The following is a 22,706-nucleotide window of genomic DNA, read 5'->3' as shown; positions in this document are numbered from 1 at the left end:
TCTTTCGTTTCTCTAGAAGGAGGTGTGGATTTGCAAAGCTACCAGCTGGATATGCAAATACTACCTGACGGGCCAAAGAGTGATGTGGACTTTTCAGAGATTCTTAATGCAATACAAGAAAGTAAGTTTCACTCCCATTTTAAATTCACCGTGAAAGGAGAAAGTGTTATAACACTTGGGAGGGGTAGTAAAACTAGAAACCTTAGATGCCAAGCTTTAAAATAAAATGATGTCTTAAAAGAGATGCTGTGTAAAATAATTTTGATACCAGAAGAGATGGTTAGTGAAATGCTGGTTTAATTTTTGAAAATGAACCACATAGCTTTGGGGTCTTCGATGAAGCCTAGTGGGAAAACTGTAGAGGGATTATAAATTCTGTATAGTTAGTATGCTATAATATTTAGTAAGTAACTGGGTATTATAATTTTTTAGATTCCTTGATTAATCATAATCAAAGAAAAATCTTTAAGAAAACAGAATACTATTCCTTCACTCAGATATCAGTAGTAAGAAGTAAATGTTGACGCAGTAAGCTGAAATCAGGGGAATTTTATTGTCCAAAATGGGTATTGGAGTCATTGATGCTGGGCCGTGACCGAGAAGTAAACTCCTCTTTTCTAAGCATTTTGATTAATCAAGGTTTACTCTTCTTCCGCTGTTTTATTGTTATACAGTTTTCACTAAGAACTTTATCATAATCAATACATTTGCTCAGGTTAGAGATTTAGCATTGAGGTTGGGGATGCAGTATCACATACTAAGTCATCAGCATTCATGTTCTGCTGTCAGAGCTCTAATTCTAGATAATGTTAGTCTTTTAATATCAAATAGTATTATGTAATATTGGATTTGAAGAGTGTAGACTGGACGAGCCTTGTATAAAGAACTACTGCAATCTTTTGCTACTTTTAGTTTTGTGACATTGCATTTCTATACAATGAAATACATATTTCTAAATTATATTTATATTTCTATATTTTCTGTGAACATTTTAAAGCATTTTAGTACTATTTATCCCCTTTTGTCATTGCACTACCCTCCTGACCTTATGGGGTAATTACTAAGTCCACTTTACAGGTAGGACAGCTCAGGGTGGGAGAAGTTAAGTGCTGACATAATAAGATAAATAATGGAGACCAGAGTGGAATGGAGAGTCTCCTACCCTTCGTTTAATTCCTTCATGAATGTACTTGGTATAGGGTTTAAACACTGAGGTGAAGGATCCTGGAATTGAAGGAGATGAGGCTACTTCTGAGAGAAATATCTTTAATGAAGACTATAAGAGGACCAACTATTTGTTCTGGGTGGACAATCCCTTCACACTAGGTTACTGAATAAAAGCGAAAAAATGTCCCCAGGAGAATAAAAATCAAATTAATAGACATTGGAAAGAAATTAACTTTTCATGGAAAGTTATAAAATTGTGTAATTACTTCCTTTGATTTGAAAGATGATAGATTATACTTTGCTGAAAGGATTTTTTTTTTAATAAATGATAAAAGCTGGCTTCTATGCAGATATAGGAGATGAACTTCGATTTTTTTAGGGCTGAATGATCTTAGGATGGGAATAAAGACGCAGATCTACTAGAGAATGGACTTGAGGACACGGGGAGGGGGAAGGGTAAGCTGGGACAAAGTGAGAGAGTGGCGTGAACATACATACACTACCAAATGTAAAACTGATAGCTAGTGAGAAGCAGCCGCATAGCACACGGAGATCAGCTCGGTGCTTTGTGACCACCTAGAGGGGTGGGATAGAGAGGGTGAGACGGAGGGAGATGCAAGAGGGAGGAGTTATGGGGATATATGTATACGTATAGCTGATTCACTTTGTTATAAAGCAGAAACTAACACACCATTGTAAAGCAATTATACTCCAATAAAGATGTTAAAAAAACTTATCAAAAAGCTAGTAATATTGTAAAAAAAATGAACTAAATGTTCATAAGACTATTTTTATCATAGTTTTTGTGAGCACACCTTAGTAAAAACACATTTGTTTATGATGTTAACTGTTTTATAGTTTAGAATGGTGATCTCTTTATGAACAAGTAGAAGAGTACAAGTTTGTGAGAACTTAATATTTAAATTTAAAAACAAGAAAAGGGAAATATTACTTCATTTTAGAAAGCAAATCAAGTTTTATAGGTTTAAGAATTTTCCAATGTTTGAGAATTAATCTGTTTATTTTCTTGTTTAAAAAACAAGTTTTATGCTAAGTAGGTTTGGGAAGCTGTCCACACAGTCTGGGGCAACTCGTGTAAGAAAGATTTGGGCCGTTTATCTACCTTTAGAGTCTAACTAGAGATTCCAAATATGATTCAGATGTTTAACCAGTTCATTGAAATTTCTAAGTATAAAAACACATGGCTTGGTTCTTCAAGGGACTGTACCTTAGATTATTGTTTGTAGAAAGCTTTGAAAGACCAAAATATAAAAAATGTAAAAAATATAGGATTTGAACATCAGTAAAACTCCTTGTCTGCTACAAATGTTTTTATTGGGATTAGCAGGATGATGGAAAGATTTCACTGTTTCTTAGAATTTGTGGACATATATGTATGACCTTCAAGATTGAGCTAGAAGACTGTGTGTGTGTGTGTGTGTGTGTGCGCGCGCGTGCGTGTTTGTGCGCGCGTGTTTCAAACATTTCTTGAGTGTCTTAGCAGCCATCATAGTAAGTGCTCTCCCTTACTATCTCTTGTCATTGTTAAAACAACTGTAATTAATAGATACTATTTTCTCCATTTTAAAGGTGAATATACCTCCCCAGGCGATATGATTAATATATGATAAAGTCAATATTTCATTGTATGTCAGTCCTTGTTATGCTAAATAAAAAGTGAGATAAAAATGATTAGGAAAAAATGAACTACTTTGGATTTTTACAGTTTGATTCTTATGTTGTTACATCTGGATGCAAGAAATCCTCTACCATTCTTCTACATGGTAAAATACATTTTTTCCTATATTGCTTATGCCCTAAGTATAGCTTCATCTGTTCAAAAGAAGATGTCTCAGAATGGTTAACCGTCCATAAGTTGTTTTTCAACTTCCCCCGTATCAGATGTATGGCTTATAGGAAGGAAAGAGTTATTTTATCCATCCATTCATGTATCCATCTCACCTGTCATATGCCAGGTACTGTACTAGGCATAACTCTTTAAAGCAGTGGTGAACGTTTTGGTGCACAGTTGGATTCAGGAAAAACTTTGTCTTATTGTTCAAAGTGAAAGCAACCCATTTGCTTTCTAGGAGAAAAGCCTTTATATGTGGCAGTCTAATGTAAGGGGATACTTGAGTTTGGGTGTGTGTGTATTGTTTCCTTCATGTTTTTTTTCCCTCCCTTTCTATTCTCATCCCAAGTTAGCAGCCAGGTCTCTTCAATGCCTTTGTTTCAGCAGAGTTTTTTGTTTGTTTTTTTTTTAAGTAAATTTATTTATTTATTTATTTGCTTGTTTTTGGGTGCATTGGGTCTTCTTGCTGTGTGCGGGCTATACTTCATTGTGGTTCCCGGGCTTCTCATTGTGGTGGCTTCTCTTGTTGCGGAGCGCAGGCTCTAGGCGCGTGGGCTTCAGTAGTTGTGGCATGTGTGCTCAGTAGTTGTGGCTTGCGGGCTTCAGAGCTCAGGCTCAGTAGTTGTGGGTCATGGGTTTAGTTGCTCCGCGGCATGTTGGATTTTCCCAGACCAGAGCTTGAACCCATGTCCCCTGCATTGGCAGGCGGATCCTTAACCACTGCGCCACCAGGGAAGTCCTCTGCAGAGTTTTGTGTTGCTTAAAGTTCCTGCCTCTTGTTCTCTGAAAGTCTGAGCTCCTGAGTGCCTGATGCTTAGATAGGAGAAGAAGAGAGAGAGAGAGAGAGAAATAGACAGGAGGAATGTCCTAAGACAGGCTTCCTTGGAGTGTCCTGCAGTGGTAGCATGGCTTCTTGTAGGTGGGTGGGAAGAGAGGGAGTGGTTGTGTTGTGTGCCTGTGGGGCCTGTGCCTGGGCCACCTGAACTGCCAGCCATGGCTGAGATTCTGCAGCCTGAGGAAGGAACAGATCCTTCAGCATTCAGGGAACTTTGGAGGCTCTGTGAAGGCAGCAGTCTCATCTTCCTGTTTCTTTGTTGTATACCCAGTTCCTTGAGCAGAGTATGGAGTATAGTAGCTGCTCAGTAAATTTTGTTAATGCATGAGTGAGTGAATTCCACTGTAGACTCACAAAGGGGGCAGCTCAGCAGTAGCCAGTGGAGCAGCTTGGAGACCAGCGTAGTTTGCAAAACCTCTAGAACCTTTGTGCGGCTCTGGATATGTGAAGTAGAGGAGTGGGAATGTCAGCAATAACTGAAATGAAACTGTCTGCTGCAGATGGGTTGGTTGTATCCTCAGATGGGAAACCTGTGGATATAGAGGGCCAACTGTATAGACTCTGGGGACTCCTGAGCGGCATTCATACCCTGCAGACTTTATTGTGATGTAGCCCATTAGGTTCTAATGGACTAGGGAACGAGAGAGAGCAAATAGCAAAGTATTTGGAAGGAGAACTGGGAGGTTGGAAGGATTATTGGATGATTGTTACGCTATAGTCCGACCCTTTGTGCCTGCATATGCCCCTAAGCAATCCTATAGCTGTTCCCACGTTGGTGGTGCTCTTGCTTCTGTGGGTGATGAGACTTAGTCATTTCTCAGTGACATCCAGTGAGTCGTTTTGAATCCAGTGTCTTGAGCCCTGATTTCCCATTGTATTTTTTTTTTTGGTACGCGGGCCTCTCACTGTTGTGGCCTCTCCCGTTGCCTCTCCCACAGCCTCCGGACACGCAGGCTCAGTGGCCATGGCTCACGGGCCCAGCCGCTCCGCGGCATGGGGGATCTTCCCGGACCGGGGCACGAACCCGCGTCCCCTGCATCGGCAGGCGGACTCTCAATCACTGCGCCACCAGGGAAGCCCTCCCATTGTATTTTTAATTCACATGGCTATGCTGTTTCAAAGGGGAAGATGGGGGAGAGGGAGGAACTGACATCAGTTGAACATCTTGTCTGGCAACTCTGTGGTTGACTTTTTACCTGTATTATTTTATTTAGTCTTAAACTCTCTTTGCCTTAATTTCCACATCTATAGAAGGGAGGTAGTTATAGACAATCTGTGCAAAACCCTTAGTGCCTGGCACACGGTAAGTGCTGTGGGCGTGCTGGCGCCCACCTTGTCTTCATTCCTCACAACAATCCTCTCTGGTACGTTGTATCATCCCCACTTAAAAGGTAAAGAAATTAAAGCTTGAACAAGTTAAAGCACCCAATCTAATAGTAAGTGGGAGGACTAGTGTTTGAACCCAGGTTTGTCTACATCCAAAGCTCACGCTCTTTCCAGAGAAGGGACAATTATGGTCAGTAGACTTTTAGGGTTTTTAATGCACAACATCACTGATCTTGCTTCTAGTTGTGAGAAGGGAACCGAGACTACTGAGCAAAGTTTGCATCAGGTATACAGTCCTTCTCTATGTCGTTCCCAGTGCTGGAAGAGGTGCCGTCATTAGCTGCCTTGTTGCAGAAGTGGCCAAGGTGTCTGTCTTCTCTTTAGAATGGAGCAGTTGCAGGAGAAGCTCCTCTTAAGAAACACGCTGTCTTGGGCACGAGTTAATGATCTCGGCCCCTTTGCAGAGTGTGTTGTGGGCACCCCATGCCGTCGTGTATGCTCTGTAATTTTATAAACAGCATCCTTCCCAACCACACATTTTTAAAAAACTCATGACTTGTATTTTTAAAGGCACATTTTGAATCTTAAAGCATTTCGAGTTACCTTTCCACGGCAGAAGAAAAGTGCCTGCTCTCACATCTGTAACCATTAGAACCCCAGCTTGCTTGTCCCAGTTTTTCTTTGGGGAAATGTTAACATACCCATTTAATTGTTGCCATAACACACTAGCAGGGGTCTCCAAACTTTTTAAAAGTTGGAATCTGTCTTTTCCCCCCCATATATTTTTATATATAATATCAATAATATTGATATTATGTAATATAAATATATAATTAGAATATAATTATATATTATATTATCACATATAATATCTGTGTAAGACAGATAACTGAGCTGCTTGGAGTAGGTAGGGGTAAACGGTGTAGGACTTTGCGCAGTTTCCTTTTTGGCCTCCATGGCCCCTGAAGTTCCTCAAAAGAATCCTGGGGTTCCCAGGAGCACACTTTGAAAACCACTGACCTATTAGAAAGGAATAAAGCCAGCTAAGGAAGGATTTATGTCCTTTCCAATTATTTATTTTGAGTTTTCTAAATTAGGCTTACTTTTTCTTCTTCTTGGTCCACCAGGCAGTCTCTGCCTTAGGGACGTTATCAGATTCATTTGAAGAGCAGAGGGTCCTAGAGGGACCCTCTTTCTCTTTTCTCTTTGAACTTCTAGAGGGTCCTAGTCTTGCTAGTGCCATATAAATGCTAAGCAGTGTTTGGTTCTTAAAATCCCAGCCTAAGGTGCTCAAAGCTGTGCTAAGGCTCTGTGTTTTCCTGAATTTTTAAAAAACATTTAATTTGATCTATTTGTTAAATTTGTAAAAGTGTCAGACTTGTCGGGCTACAGATGTAAAGTCTAGCTTTATTCAGATAAATGTTAAAACTGTGACAGTTGTTTGCTGGTTAAATGACTTCCTATTCTTGAAAGCCAAACATGATTTAAGAACAGTAGAATGCTTTCCACAAAGCCAAGGAGTCAGCTAGAAATAGCCTGGATTTGGGAGTCAGTCCTGGGTTCAGGTTCATCTCTGTCACTTATGAGCTGTGTGACCATACTTAGCACCTCTGAACCTGGCTTCTTTCTCATACTGCCTGTCTCCTAAGGTGTTCTGAGGCTGAAAGCCTCACAGTCCTTCACACCTGGTTGGCTCTGAATAAATTGTCGTCCTTTCCCACTTTCTTCCTGTTTAACTTGGAATCCAAGAGAAAAACAGATTCTTTCAAGCAACGGCACTGAGATAATTAGAAGAAGAAGAAAATGACAATTGATATCATCTTAAACCAGCTTTTATTTTAAATGAGCATTGAGCACCTCTTGTTTGCTAGCCAGCCCTTGGGTCAAATTTGGAGCTGCCTTGGGCCTTACCTGAAAGGGACCCTAAATGTAAAGATGAACTGGTTATAAAACAGCCAGGTAAGTGTTTAAACTGAGACATGAACAATCCTTTTTCTTTTTTTTTTCATTTTCTAATGAGGCTTTGAGGTCAATATGTAATACCTTCAGAATTCTGCGCATCAGATGTAATAATTTGGAACTCGGGATAAAAATAGTGTAATGAAATGGCATGCTGGAGGACAAATATAGATACTTGGATGATACTGCACAGCCCTTTCATGTCTTCTTCAGGGACCTATCATTTCACTTTATTTTCTCTGCACCAGAAAATACTGAGATTAAAGTACTCCTGAACTATAATGCCAAGGTGGGGTTATTTTTTAAAAAGAGCAGGGAGTCGAACGATTTGATTTTTTGGAATTTAATTTTTACTCTTTTAGGCTGTTTCTAAAACAGTCTAAACATTTGCGATTTGTTTTTTTGTTGCCTTTATAGTACTGCTTCCTCAATTTCATCCTCTTGTCTGGAAGTACAAGGCTTCCCACTCATGTCTTGGTCATGTTTATACCTCCCGCACCTAAACTAAATGTTGGTTTAATGAACAAGTGACAGAAGATGATCAGTTCACTTGTTTGTTTGAGCCCTTGCGGTATATTTGCAGTCTCTTTTCCCAAGAGAATCAAATAATCGCTAACATCCCCAGTGATTTTCACTGAAGGAATAATGGAAATAATTGCAGATATTTGATGAGTAGATTCAGTACTCTGGCGGCAAATTTGCCTTCCCACACAGGAAGAATGTCAGCATCTCCTGCTTCCTGGCCCTCTGCCTTCTCTGTTCTGCCTCCATTCTGGGAGAGTGTCACAAGCCAGCCCTCAGAAATCTCTTTTCTATGCTGAGTTTGTGGCTTTACTCAGAGGCTGTAGTTGAATTTTGGTCTCCCAGGCAATTTGAGTTTCTTGACCCTTGTTCAGTTGTTAAATGTGATTCCCTGCTGTTTAGTTCCTGGGTCTCTTTAGGCTGAGTGCCTGCTTTTTGCAAAAGAGAATCATTTGGGAATCTCTCTTGCTTTCCCAAATGCATGGTACCCACCTACTGGGACCCATGTTAACTGCCAAGTTTTGTTCACACAGCCCTTGCTGAGTCTGAATACAATGCAGGTCCATACCTGGTTTGCATGGAATTTTAAAATTCTCTCTCTTTCTCTCTCTTGCCTTTCTTAATTGACTTCTCTGAACATTGGACTCTCTTATTTAATGACCCTAATTACAGAATTCTACCAGGCAGATAATTATCAAACATTTTTTTATTCGAGAAAAAAAGTATGAAGGAGGTAAAGGGATCCATTAACAAGTGACCTTGTTTGCATGAAGAGGATGTTGTCACGTCTGTGCCAGAGAAGGAGAGGCCCTGCTCCCACCTTGGCTGGACCCTGAGCTCTGTGAGGTCAGGGGTCCTGCCTGTCATGTCTGGTACTTAAGCCCCAGCTTTTAGCCCAGCACACTGTCTGCCCAGGGTAGGTACTCAGTAACTACTTGTTGAATAAATAGATTTCTAAAAATAGGTGAACTTCAGAGTTGGGGGTTTTCTTAAAGGATAGAATGAAAGTTCACATCAAAGGAGGTTGCACTTTGTTCGTAAACTTTACCTTGTAGTTAAAGTGGATCTATCAGTGACAATGGTGAAATACTGACAAAGGGCACATGTTTATTCTGCGCAGTGTTTACACGTTCTACAGTCTTCTTACTGACCACATGTTCAGCTCAGTATTTTCTTTTCTCTTTTTTCTTTTTTTTAAAGAATTTTTTAATTTAATTTTTCTTTTTTTATACAACAGGTTCTTATTAGTCATCAATTTTATACACATCCGTGTATACATGTCAATCCCAATCGCCCAATTCATCACACCACCACCCCCACCTCCCCGCCACCTTCCCCCCTTGGTGTCCATACGTTTGTTCTCTACATCTGTGTCTCTATTTATGCCCTGCAAACCAGTTCATCAGTACCATTTTTCTAGGCTCCACATATATGCGTTAACATACAATATTTGTTTTTCTCTTTCTGACTTACTTCAGTCTGTATGACAGTCTCCGGGTCCATCCACGTCTCAACCAATGACCCAATTTCATTCCTTTTTATGGCTGAGTAATATTCCATTGTATATATGTGCCATATCTTCTTTATCCATTCGTCTGTCGATGGGCATTTAGGTTGCTTCCATGACCTGGCTATTGTAAATAGTGCTGCAATGAACATTGGGGTGCATGTGTCTTTTTGAATTATGGTTTTCTCTGGGTATATACCAAGTAGTGGGATTGCTGGATCATATGGTAATTCTATTTTTAGTTTCTTAAGGAACCTCCGTACTGTTCTCCATACTGGCTGTATCAATTTACATTCCCACAAACAGTGCAAGAGGGTTCCCTTTTCACCACACCCTCTCCAGCATTTGTTGTTTGTAGATTTTCTGATGATGCCCATTCTGCCCGGTGTGAGGTGATACGTCATTGTAGTTTTGATTTGCATTTCTCTAATAATTAGTGATGTTGAGCATTCTTTCATATGCTTCTTGGCCATCTGTTTGTCTTCTTTGGAGAAATCTCTATTTAGGTCTTCTGCCCATTTTTGGATTGGGTTGTTTGTTTTTTAAATATTGAGCTGCATGAGCTGTTTATATATTTTGGAGATTAATCCTTTGTCCGTTGATTCATTTGCAAATATTTTCTCCCATTCTGAGCGTTGTCTTTTCTTCTTGTTTGTGGTTCCTTTGCTGTGCCAAAGCTGTTAAGTTTCATTAGGTCCCATTTGTTTATTTTTGTTTTTATTTCCATTACTGTAGAAGGTGGATCAAAAAAGATCTTGCTGGGACTTATGTCAAAGAGTGTTCTTCCTACGTTTTACTCTAAGAGTTTTATAGTGTCCGGTGTTATGTTTAGGTCTCTAATCCATTTTGAGTTTATTTTTGTGTATGGTGTTAGGGAATGTTCTAATTTCATTTTTTTACATGTAGCTGTCCTGTTTTCCCAGCACCACTTATTGAAGAGACTGTCTTTTCTCCATTGTATATTCTTGCCTCCTTTGTCATAGATTAGTTGACCGTAGGTGTGTGGGTTTATCTCTGGGCTTTCTGTCTTGTTCCATTGATCTATGTTTCTGTTTTTGGGACAGTACCATATTGTCTTGATTACTGTAGCTTTGTAGTATAGTCTGAAGTCAGGTATTCTGATTCCTCCAGCTCCGTTTTTCTCCCTCAAGACTGCTGTGGCTATTCAGGGTCTTTTGTGTTTCCATACAAATTTTAAGATTTTTTGTTCTAGTTCTGTAAAAAATGCCATTGGGAATTTGATAGGGATTGCATTGAATCTGTAGATTGCTTTTTAGTATAGTCATTTTCACAATATTGATTCTTCCAATCCAACAACATGGTATATCTCTCCATCTGTTGGTATCATTTTTAATGTCTTTCATCAGCGTCTTACAGTTTTCTGCACAAAGGTCTTTTGTCTCCCTAGGTAAGTTTATTCCTAGGTATTTTATTCTTTTTGTTGCAGTGGTAAATGGGAGTGTTTCCTTAATTTCTCTTTCAGATTTTTCATCATTAGTGTATAGGAATGCAAGAGATTTCTGTGCATTAATTTTGTATCCTGCGACTTTACCAAATTCACTGATTAGCTCTAGTAGTTTTCTGGTGGCATCTTCAGGATTCTCTCTATATAGTATCATGTCATCTGCAAACAGTGACAGTTTTACTTCTTCTTTTCCAATTTGTATTCTTTTTATTTCTTTTTCTTCTCTGATTGCCGTGGCTAGGACTTCCAAAACTGTGTTGAAGAATAGTGGTGAGAGTAGACATCCTTGTCTCATTCCTGACCTTAGAGGAAATGCTTTCAGTGTTTCACCATTGAGAATGTTCTTTGCTGTGGGTTTGTCATATATGACCTTTATTATGTTGACGTAGGTTCCCTCTATCCCCACTTTCTGTAGAGTTTTTATCATAAATGGGTGTTGAATTTTGTCAGAAGCTTTTTCTGCATCTACTGAGTTGATCATATGGTTTTTATTCTTCAGTTTATTAATATGGTGTATCACATTGATTGATTTGCATATATTGAAGAATCCTTGCATCCCTTGGATAAATCCCAGGGATGATCATGGCGTATGATCCTTTTAATGTGTTGTTGGATTCTGTTTGCTAGTATTTTGTTGAGGAGTTTTGCATCTATGTTCATCAGTGATATTGGTCTGTAATTTTCTTTTTTTGTAGTATCTTTGTCTGGTTTTGGTATCAGGGTGATGGTGGCCTCATAGAATGAGTTTGGGCGTGTTCCTTCCTCTGCAATTCTTTGGAAGAGTTTGAGAAGGATGGATGTTAGCTCTTCTCTAAATGTTTGATAGAATTCACCTGTGAAGCCATCTGGTCCTGGACTTTTGTTTTTAGGAAGATTTTTAATCAGTTTCAATTTCATCACTTGTGATTGGTCTGTTCATATTTTGTATTTCTTCCTGGTTCAGTCTTGGAAGGTTATACCTTTCTAAGAATTTGTCCATTTCTTCCAGGTTGTCCATTTTATTAGCATAGAGTTACTTGTAGTAGTCTCTTAGGATGCTTTGTATTTCTGTGGTGTCTGTTGTAACTTCTCCTTTTTCATTTCTAATTTTATTGATTTGAGTCCTCTCCCTCTTTTTCTTGATGAGGCTGGCTAATGGTTTATCAATTTTGTTTATCTTCTCAAAGAACCAGCTTGTAGTTTTATTGATCTTTGCTATTGTTTTCTTTGTTTCTATTTCATTTATTTCTGCTCTGATCTTTATGATTTCTTTCCTTCTGCTAACTTTGGGTTTTGTTTGTTCTTCCTTCTCTAGTTCCTTTTTTTTTTTTAACATCTTTATTGGGGTATAATTGCTTTACAGTGGTGTGTTAGTTTCTGCTTTATAACAAAGTGAATCAGTTATACATATACATATGTTCCCATATCTCTTCCCTCTTGCGTCTCCCTCCCTCCCACCCTCCCTATCCCACCCCTCCCGGCGGTCACAAAGCACCGAGCTGATCTCCCTGTGCTATGCGGCTGCTTCCCACTAGCTATCTGCCTTACGTTGGGTAGTGTATATATGTCCATGCCTCTCTCTCTCTTTGTCACAGCTCACCCTTCCCCCTCCCCATATCCTCAAGTTCGTTCTCTAGTAGGTCTGTGTCTTTATTCCTGTCTTACCCCTAGGTTCTTCATGACATTTTTTTCCCTTAAATTCCATATGTGTTAGCATATGGTATTTGTCTTTCTCTTTCTGACTTACTTCACTCTGTATGACAGACTCTAGGTCTATCCACCTCATTACAAATAGCTCAATTTTGTTTCTTTTTATGGCTGAGTAATATTCCATTGTATATATGTGCCACATCTTCTTTATCCATTCATCTGAAGATGGGCACTTAGGTTGTTTCCATCTCCGGGCTATTGTAAATAGAGCTGCAATGAACATTTTGGTACATGACTCTTTTTGAATTATGGTATTCTCAGGGTATATGCCCAATAGGGGGATTGCTGGGTCATATGGTAGTTCTATTTGTAGTTTTTTTTTTTTTTTTTTTGCGTTACGCGGGCCTCTCACTGCTGTGGCCTCTCCCGTTGCGGAGCGCAGGCTCAGCGGCCATGGCTCACGGACCCAGCCGCTCCGCGGCACGTGGGATCCTCCCAGACCGGGGCACGAACCCGCGTCCCCTGCATTGGCAGGCGGACTCTCAACCACTGCGCCACCAGGGAAGCCCCTATTTGTAGTTTTTTAAGGAACCTCCATACTGTTCTCCATAGTGGCTGTACCAATTCACATTCCCACCAGCAGTGCAAGAGCGTTCCCTTTTCTCCACACCCTATCCAGCATTTATTGTTTCTAGATTTTTTGATTATGGCCATTCTGACTGGTGTGAGATGATATCTCATTGTAGTTTTGATTTGCATTTCTTTAATGATTAATGACGTTGAGCATTCTCTCATGTGTTTGTTGGCAGTCTGTATATCTTCTTTGGAGAAATGTCTATTTAGGTCTTCTGCCCATTTTTGGATTGGGTTGTTTGTTTTTTTGTTATTGAGGTGCATGAGCTGCTTGTAAATTTTGGAAATTAATCCTTTGTCAGTTGCTTCATTTGCAAATATTTTCTCCCATTCTGAGGGTTGTCTTTTGGTCTTGTTTATGGTTTCCTTTGCTGTGCCAAAGCTTTTAAGTTTCATTAGGTCCCATTTGTTTATTTTTGTTTTTATTTCCATTTCTCTAGGAGGTGGGTCAAAAAGGATATTGCTGTGATTTATGTCATAAAGTGTTCTGCCTATGTTTTCCTCTAAGAGTTTGATAGTTTCTGGTCTTATATTTAGGTCTTTAATCCATTTGAGCTTATTTTTGAGTATGGTGTTAGGGAGTGATCTAATCTCATACTTTTACATGTACCTAGTTCCTTTAGGTGTAAGGTTAGATTGTTTATTTGAGATTTTTCTTGTTTCTTGAGGTAGGCTTGTATAGCTATAAACTTCCCTCTTAGAACTGCTTTTGCTGCATCCCATAGCTTTTGGATTGTCGTGTTTTCATTGTCATTTGTCTCTAAGTATTTTTTGATTTTCTCTTTGATCTCTTCAGTGATCTCTTGGTTATTTAATAATGTATTGTTTAGACTCCATGTGTTTGTCTTTTTTACATTTTTTCCCCTGTAATTCGTTTCTAATCTCATAGCGTTGTGGTCCGAAATGATGCTTGATATGATTTCAATTTTCTTAAATTTAATGAGGCTCGATTGTGACCCAAGATGTGATCTATCCTGGAGAATGTTACATGTGCACTTGAGAAGAAAGTGTAATCTTCTGTTTTTGGATGGAATGTCCTATAATTATCAATTAAATCTATCTGGTGTATTGTGTCATTTAAAGCTTGTGTTTCCTTATTTATTTTCATTTTGGATGATCTGTCCATTGGTGTAAGTGAGGTGTTAAAGTCCCCCACTATTAGTGTGTTACTGTCGATTTCCTCTTTTATAGCTCTGAGCAGTTGCCTTATGTATTGAGGTGCTCCTATGTTGGGTGCATATATATTTATAATTGTTATATCTTCTTCTTGGATTGATCCCTTGATCATTATGAAGTGTCCTTCCTTGGCTCTTGTAACATACTTTATTTTAAAGTCTACTTTATCTGATATGAGTTTTGCTACTCCAGCTTTCTTTTGATTTCCATTTGCATGGAATATCTATTTCCATCACCTCACTTTCAGTCTGTATGTGTCCCTATGTCTGAAGTAGGTCTCTTGTAGACAGCATATGGGTCTTGTTTTTGTATCCATTGAGCAAGCCTGTGTCTTTTGGTTGGAGCATTTAATCCATTCACGTTTGAGGTAATTATTGATATGTATGTTCCTATGACCATTTTCGTAATTGTTTTGGGTTTGTTTTTGTAGGTCCTTTTCTTCTCGTGTTTCCCACTTAGAGAAGTTCCTTTAGCATTTGTTGTAGAGCTGGTTTGGTGGTGCTGAATTCTCTTAGCTTTTGCTTGTCTGTAAAGATTTTGATTTCTCCATTGAATCTGAATGAGATCCTTGCTGGGTAGAGTAATCTTGGTTGTAGGTTCTTCCCTTTCATCACTTTAAGTATATCATGCCACTCCCTTCTGGCTTATAGAGTTTCTGCTGAGAAATCAGCTGTTAACCTTATGAGAGTTCCCTTGTATGTTATCTGTCATTTTTCCCTTGTTGCTTTCAATAAGTTTTCTTTGTCTTTAATTTTTGTCAGTTTGATTACCATGGGTCTTGGAGTGTTTCTCTTTGGGTTTATCCTGCCTGGGACTCTCTGCACTTCCTGGACTTGGGTTGCTATTTCCTTTCCCATGTTAAGGAAGTTTTTGATTATAATCTCTTCAAATATTTTTTCTCTCTCTCTTTCCTTTCTCTCTCTCTCCTCTTTCTGCCACCCCTATAATGCGAATGTTGTTGCGTTTAATGTTGTCCCAGAGGTCTCTTAGGCTGTCTTCATTTCTTTTCATTCTTTTTTCTTTATTCTGTTCTGCAGTAGTGAATTCCACCATTCTGTCTTCCAGGTCACTTATCCGTTCTTCTCCCTCAGTTATTCTGCTATTGATTCCTTGTAGTGTAGTTTTCATTTCAGTTATTGTATTGTTCATCTCTGTTTGTTTGTTCTTTAATTGTTCTAGGTCTTTGTTAAACATTTCTTGCAGTCTTCTCAGTCTTTACCTCCATTCTTTTTCCGAGGTCCTGGATCATCTTCACTATCATTATTCTGAAATCTTTTTCTGGAAAGTTGCCTATCTCCACTTCATTTAGCTGTTTTTCTGGGGTTTTATCTTGTTCCTTCATCTGGTACATAGCCCTCTGCCTTTTCATCTTGTCTATCTTTCTGTGAATGTGGGTTTTGTTCCACAGGCTGCAGGATTGTAGTTCTTCTTGCTTCTGCTGTCTGCCCTCTGGTGGATGAGTCTGTCTAAGAGGCTTGTGCAAGTTTCCTGATGGGAGGGACCTGTGATGGGTAGAGCTAGTGGGCAGAGCTCATTAAAACTTTAATCCATCAGTTGAGCATTTTCTGACGCTTCAGCATTTCTAATCTAGGCTGAAGGTCTTGAGAGACTGGCAGGTAATAATGATGCCTTCATACCACTCATTCTCCAAAAATCAGATTGCCTGACATACTGATTTCCCTTGAGTGCCCAGGTAGCATCAGTCCCATAATAACTTCCAGACAGTAATTCTGGTGGGCAGCAATAAGGAAAGCAAAGGGCTTCTCTCCCTTTTCCCATGATAGCTGGTCCCTCTAGAATCAAATAGTTGGGCCTTTAATGTAGAGCAGAATTTCTCAACCTCAGCACTATTGACATTTTCGGCTGGAGAACTCTATGCTGTAAGGGCTGTTCTGCACATTGTAGGATATTTAGCAGCATCCCTGGCTTCTTCCCACTAGATATGACTAGCACCACCCCTCGATATCAAAAATGTCTCCAGACCATACCAGATGCCTTCAGGGTGACAGTTTAGGGCCAGTTGAGGACCATAGATGTCAAAGGCTTTCTTGAACAGATTGTGCCAACACCAGAAAGTGATACTGGTAGAAGATGACGTGGTAATTTTCTATCCTTGGCGAAAGCATAAGGGCAATTCCTCATGGATGGATGAATGGATAGTCAAGAGTTTCTCCCCAGTGAGAGCCAGTCACCAAGACAAAAATCTCAGTGTGCTCTTTAGCTTCCCCCTTTATCTCTCATCTCATCCCAATCCATCCCTCTGAATAAGCATTCCAACTTGTAAATGCTTCCTCTGCCTTTTTGTATTGATGAGGCTAAAATGCTAACTTAAGGTCCCAGAGTCTAAAATTAAGAAACCAACATTTCTTATGGATCTGCCATGTATCAACCACCCTGCTAATGTGCACATAATCTCACATAATACTCTCAGCCACCCTTAAAGAAGTTTTCTGTACCTGTCTCACCTGTGAGGAGTTGGGAACACAAACTCACACCGCTAAGCGGTAGAGTTTGGAAAATAGTAAGCGGGTCTTCCAATGTTGTTAAAAGAATATTTTTACTCCATTGTTCACATATAACCGATATCTACTTAGAAAGTCATCACTATCTGTTTGAAAATTTAACCAGTATCTACTTGAAACTCTGGAGCTCCTGGCTTGTGAATAAGAATTGTGTTTGGAGAAACGTATATGCAAGGTCCCAGAGCCGTAGAACAGTGGAGAAAATAGGACTCTTACACATCATTAGACAGTGACCACTTCGAGGTCATTCTGTTATTCAACAAATATGAGTTGAGGGCTTACTCCATGCCTGGACCTCTGTACAGCAGTCAAGACAGACAGGGTCCCTGCCCTTATGGAACTTATATTCTAATAGGGTAGACATCCAGTATACAAGTAAACAAATGAATAAATAATTACAGACTATGATACATGCTGTGAAGGAAATGAGCAGTGAGAGGAGGAGATGGAGAGTAATTGGGTGAGGGGCAGCTTCTTTACATAGGGTGGTCAGGGAAGTTGTCTTTGACTTTGACATCTCCCACAGCATACTGTACTTCCTCAAAAGTGTTACTGCTTCTTCTTGATCACCTGGCAGTGTAGATGCTCCTAAACCTTGACTGTATGAAAAGATTATGATGTTTTTCCTTGGTAACCTCAGAGCCTAAAAACCTCTAGTGAGTGTATTAGTTACTTCTTGCTGCTGTAACAAATTACCACAAACTTAGTAACTTAAAACAGCACAGATTTATTATCTTACAGTTCTGAAGGTCAGACATCCTCAAGGTGTCAGTAAGACTGTGTTCCTTCTGGAGGCTCTAGGGGAGAACCTGCTTTCTTGCCTTTTCTATCTTCTAGATTCCTTGACTTGTGACCTTGTTCTCTATTTTCAAAGCCAGCAGCATAGCATCTTCCAGTGTCTCTCTCTCTCTCATTCTGACCTTCCTGCCTCTCTTGTAATTACATTGGCCTACTCATATAATCCTGGATAATCTCCCCATTTTAAGATCCTTGACTTAATCAAATCGATGAAGTCCCTTTTCCCATATAAGGTAACACATTCACACGTTCCAGGGATTAGGTCACCTTTGGGGTCTGGATTCAGCCTATCACAGTAAGCAATAAATGTTCATTTTATTCCCATGCCTGTTTTATTTTACAAATGAAAAACTTGCCGTTAAATGAATTGCCCAAAATCACACACTTGGATACAGCTTTAGATCCTGGTCACCCCGTCTAAGTACATTATCATTATTCTCTCTATATCTATATTCTCTCTATATCTAGACTCTGTTCTTTATAGCACTCAGCACACTTCACATTTCTTTGATTATTTGCTTTGTTATTACCAGAAGGGCAGGAAGAGACATCACTTATTCACCAAGTTACAGTCACTGCACAGCTCGGTGCCTGACACATAGTGTGAACACCTCTAAAATTTTTTTAGGTGAAAGAATGAATACTCTTTTGTATGCTTGGGTAAATAGAACTCAAATTCCTATAAATGATACTGGTCAGCAGCTTCTCATAGGTTAAAAATCCTTAGCTGTTTTTAAAGCATCAAAGAAAAAAATGAACTTCAATGTTGGCATATAATTTGAGTCAATAAAGAAGGGGCCCCAAAAGCAAAAATAAACAACTGGGACCTAATTTAACTTAAAAGCTTTTGCACAGCAAGGGAAACCATAAACAAAACAAGAAGACAACCTATGGACTGAGAGAAAATATTTGCAAACAATGCGACTGACAAGGGCTTAATTTCCAAAATACACAAACAACTTATACAGCTCAGTATCAAAAAACAAAACAACCCAATCAAAAAATGGGCAGAATACCTAAATAGACATTACTCCAAAGAAGACATACAGATGGCCAACAGGCACATGAAAATGTGCTCAACATCACTAATTATTAGAGAAATGCAAATCAAAACTACAATGAGGTATCACACCAGTCAGAATGGCCATCATCAAAAAGTCTACAAATAGGGCTTCCCTGGTGGTGCAGTGGTTGAGAGTCCGCCTGCCGATGCAGGGGACACGGGTTCGTGCCCCGGTCCGGGAAGATCCCACATGCTGCGGAGCGGCTAGGCCCATGAGCCATGGCCGCTGAGCCTGCATGTCTGGAGCCTGTGCTCCGCAACAGGAGAGGCCACAACAGTGAGAGGCCCACGTACTGCAAAAAAAAAAAAAAGTCTACAAATAATAAATGCTGGAGAAGGTGTGGAGAGAAGGGAACCCTCCTACACTGTTGGTGGGAATGTAAATTGGTGCAGCCGCTATGGAGAATAGAATGGAGTTTTCCTTAAAAAAGTAAAAATGATTCTGCAGTGCCAATCCTGGGCATACATCCAGAGAAAACTCTAATTCAAAAAGATACATGCACCCCAATGTTCATAGTAGCACTGTTTACAATAGCCAAGACATGGAAGCAACCTAAATGTCTATTGACAGATGAATGGATAAAGAAGATGTGATACATATATACAATGGAATATTACTCAGCCATAAAAAAGAATGAAATAATGCCATTTGCAGCAACATGGATGGACCTAGAGATTATGATACTAAGTGAAGTCAGAGAGAGAAAGCCAAATATCATATTTAACTTATATGTGGAATCTAAAATATGATACAACTGAACATATTTACAAAACAGAAATAGACTCACAGACATAGAAAACAAACATACAGTCACCAAAGGCGAAAGAGGGGGAAGGATAAATTGTGAATTTGGGATTAACAGGTATACACTACTATATATAAAAATAGATAAACAACAGGGACCTGCTGTATAACATAGGGAACTATATTCAGTATCTTGTAATAACCTATAATGGAAAAGAATCTGAAAAAGAATATATACATAAATGTACATTCTTCCTGTACACCTGAAACATTGTAAATCAACTGTACTTCAATAAAAAATAACGAAGGAACCCATACCTGGCATTACATTTTCCCATCCACTAGTGTTGAACTTTACTATCTGGTGTACTGCAACACTGTGTGCATTTGAGTGTGGTATCCTGTATTTACGACTCCATATACAGTATCTGTTGACATATTAGCATCAAGAGTCTTTTGGGAGAGTTCCTGAGTAGCTCAATTCGTAATTCCAATTCATGATTAGAGGAAGAAGAAAGGCAAAAAACCTAACTGCATGCTTTATTAGTGCATCAGCTTTTCTCTGTTAGGCCTTAAAGAAGTAACAAAGGGGAAATAAAATCACAGTTCTTACTGAACTATGCGAGTAGCACATTTACAGGTTCACTTAGCAAGTTGTATGGCATTTAAATAAAAACAAAAAATTTTAAAAATATAGGTCATCTCCAACACAAAATGAGTTCTTAGAAGTCTTAAAGAACCTTATGCTAAACAACTATATGAAGGAAAGCTAAACAAACACAACGCCTCCTGTTATCATGGAAGACAAGTTATATTTACACTATGAAGATACTTTGCTTCACGTTGTCCATCTTGCCTAATGAAGACACTGTTTGGTCAAACATGTTTTACATCTGACATCCGTTTCTCTTAGGAAATAAAATACCTGTCATTCAAGGGGTTATTGAAACAAAAAATATGAAGCCAAAGGGAGATGTCTTTACTTTTTTTTTAAAGTGTCTTAATTTTTTTTTAATTAATTTTTATTTTTGGCTGTGTTGGGTCTTCATTGCTGTGCACGGGCTTTCTCTAGTTGTGGCGAGCGGGGGCTACTCTTTGTTGCAGTGCGCAGGCTTTTCATTGTGGTGGCTTCTCTTATTGCAGAGCACGGGCTCTAGGCATGCGGACTTCAGTAGCTGTGGCATGCAGCCTCAGTAGTTGTGACGCGCGGGCTCTAGAGTGCAGGCTCTGTAGTTGTGGCACGTGGGCTTAGTTGCTCCACGGCATATGGGATCTTCCCGGACCAAGGCTCAAACCCCTGTCCCTTGCATTGGCAGGCGGATTCTTAACTGCTGCACCACCAGCAAAGTCCGGAGATGTCTTTACTTTTAGTATTGCTTTTAAGATCCCAGATTCTTACCCCGACTTGTATTTACTTTGATTCTAGTGGCCAAGGATGTCAATATTCTTTTTGATGAATTGGAAGCTGTCAACAGTCCTTGCAAAGATGACGATTCTCTCCTTCACCCTGGAAACCTGACCAGTACTTCAGATGATGCTAGCAGATTGGAAGCAGGGGGAGAGGTAAGTGTGTGCGATTTCTTAAAAACACAACTCTTGATCCAGGCAGGAACCTGACAAGCATAATCCAGTAGATTGTTTAAAGTCATCATCTCATTGAACTGTGGGTTCCTGAGGGAAAAAAACGACCAGGTCTTGTAATCCTGTGATGTCCTCTAGGAGTCTAAGCACATTTCAGGGATCTGAAATCTACTTACTCTCAAAACAAACTTTCAGTGGGTCATACACATTATACCCAAAGGCATTTTGTTTTTATAGAGAAGATTCTTAAAACCACCCATCATTTTAAAATGATCTACGTTCTGGGTGTCGCTAACTAGTAAAAAGCTAGCTTTACAAGGATGTTGAAATCTTGTAAAATTGAAATGAAATCAATTTCTGTTGAAATCTCCCAGCATGTAGAACAGTGACACAGAGTGGACCAGACCTCAGTAGGTGTTGGGTTGTCTGAAGCCTCTCTGAGTTTCCATTTGCCTCTGTAATCTGGGAACTCATTGCAATTGTAAATAGACCCATCTGTTCATGTGTCATTTTGGGGGGAAAAATAAGTATTTTGTTAAAGGCATTCACTGTTGCTCAGCTGTGTCTCAGTGGAGTTTAATATCTCCTTTTTATATGCACTAGGTTTAGGTGATAGGAGCACAGATCAGAGTCAACTAATTTATTGTGTATTCTTAACATTCTTTAAGAATACACAACTAATTTATTGTGTATTCTTAACGTTTTTATTATTCCAGAGGCTGTTAACTAGTGAAAGGATAACACCTTTGACCAGGGAAAATTGTTTACTTCTACCAAGCTTCCCAGTCCTCTCTATAAATACCATATGCTACTTATCTATGTGTGGGGTTTTTTTGTTTGTTTTTGTTTTTTGTAAGAAAAAACTCATTCTATCATCATCTTTTCACACAGAAACTTTGGATGCCATAATGTGGCATAAAGGAAGGACCTTGAAAGGCACCTCAAAAAGCAGCTAGTGTAATCCCTTAATTTATAGATGATGAAACAGTCTCAGGTAGGTTAGGGCTTTGCTAACCTCCTCTTGAAGCCTTGGCTGGTTTGCAGATAGATGCTAATGTGTTCAATCTACTGGATAGTTCCCTTCCCTGCAGATGATTGTTAAGAAAGTGTTTATTTGGGTAGACGTCTGAGTACTTCTTAGGCAGAAGCCAAAAATCGTCAGTGAGGATTGGTCATCAATTATAAATACCTACACCAGCTATGAGACGTGTTATTTCCATCACTCCTGACTGAGATTTTCGTTTTGGATGAGGTTGCACGCATGTCACTTGTGCGTGAGTATGGATTCTAGCAGTGGCCTTGGAGGTCTGGCTTGTGTTCCTTCTTCATACTACTATTGGAAACTGACGTGTACTGTGTCCTCCAGTTTTTTGGGTGTTTATGCATACGGTTGACCCTTGAATGACGTAGGTTTGACTGTGCGGGTCCGACTATACATGGAAGTTTTTCCATAGTAGAACACTACATTACTACGTGGTATGTGGTTGGTTGAATCCGTGACGCTGAGGAACTGTGGATATGGAGGCCCCACTATGACTATAAGTTACAAGTGGATTTAACCCGTTGTGGTTCACAACTGTATACACAAATATCACACGAAAAATAATTTTCTTATTGTGGGAAAAAAATTTGAGAAATCCTGAACTAAAGTATTACTAAACCATCAAACCACTTGTGGTCTCATCCTTCTCTCCTCCCTGATGGACTGTCTCCTGAATTTTTGTGTTTTTTATCTCTTGCTCTAAAAATGGTTTTACCATGCATACATAAGTAGCCTTAACAACTTATTTTACATTGATTTTATTTTGTGCTTTATAAAAAATGGTATCATGCAGTATAAAGTCTTTTGTGACTTGCTTTTTTTCTGTCAATATTGTTCTTAAGATTTTTGCTTACTATTAGATGCATCAGTAGTTCGTTTTCACT

The 22,706-nt window shown here is 39.3% G+C and overlaps 1 protein-coding gene across 1 annotated transcript in view; it reads left to right on the top strand.

The window, feature by feature from the left end:
- LOC132597958 (anoctamin-4-like) overlaps window positions 1-21,389 on the top strand; it is a 166,826-nt gene extending 145,437 nt beyond the window's left edge. The window contains exons 3-5 of the mRNA XM_060306222.1: window positions 17-121; window positions 20,626-20,762; window positions 21,384-21,389. Coding sequence (XP_060162205.1) covers window positions 17-121; window positions 20,626-20,762; window positions 21,384-21,389 — 248 coding nt within the window. The remainder of the gene's footprint in view (window positions 1-16; window positions 122-20,625; window positions 20,763-21,383) is intronic.
- Window positions 21,390-22,706: the final 1,317 nt, after the last annotated feature.

Source organism: Globicephala melas, chromosome 10 (genome assembly GCF_963455315.2).
Source record: "Globicephala melas chromosome 10, mGloMel1.2, whole genome shotgun sequence".
In the NCBI taxonomy this organism is placed as follows: Eukaryota; Metazoa; Chordata; class Mammalia; order Artiodactyla; family Delphinidae; genus Globicephala; species Globicephala melas.
Note: the sequence above shows the minus strand (reverse complement) of the source record. Positions and strands in the feature narration are given on the sequence as shown.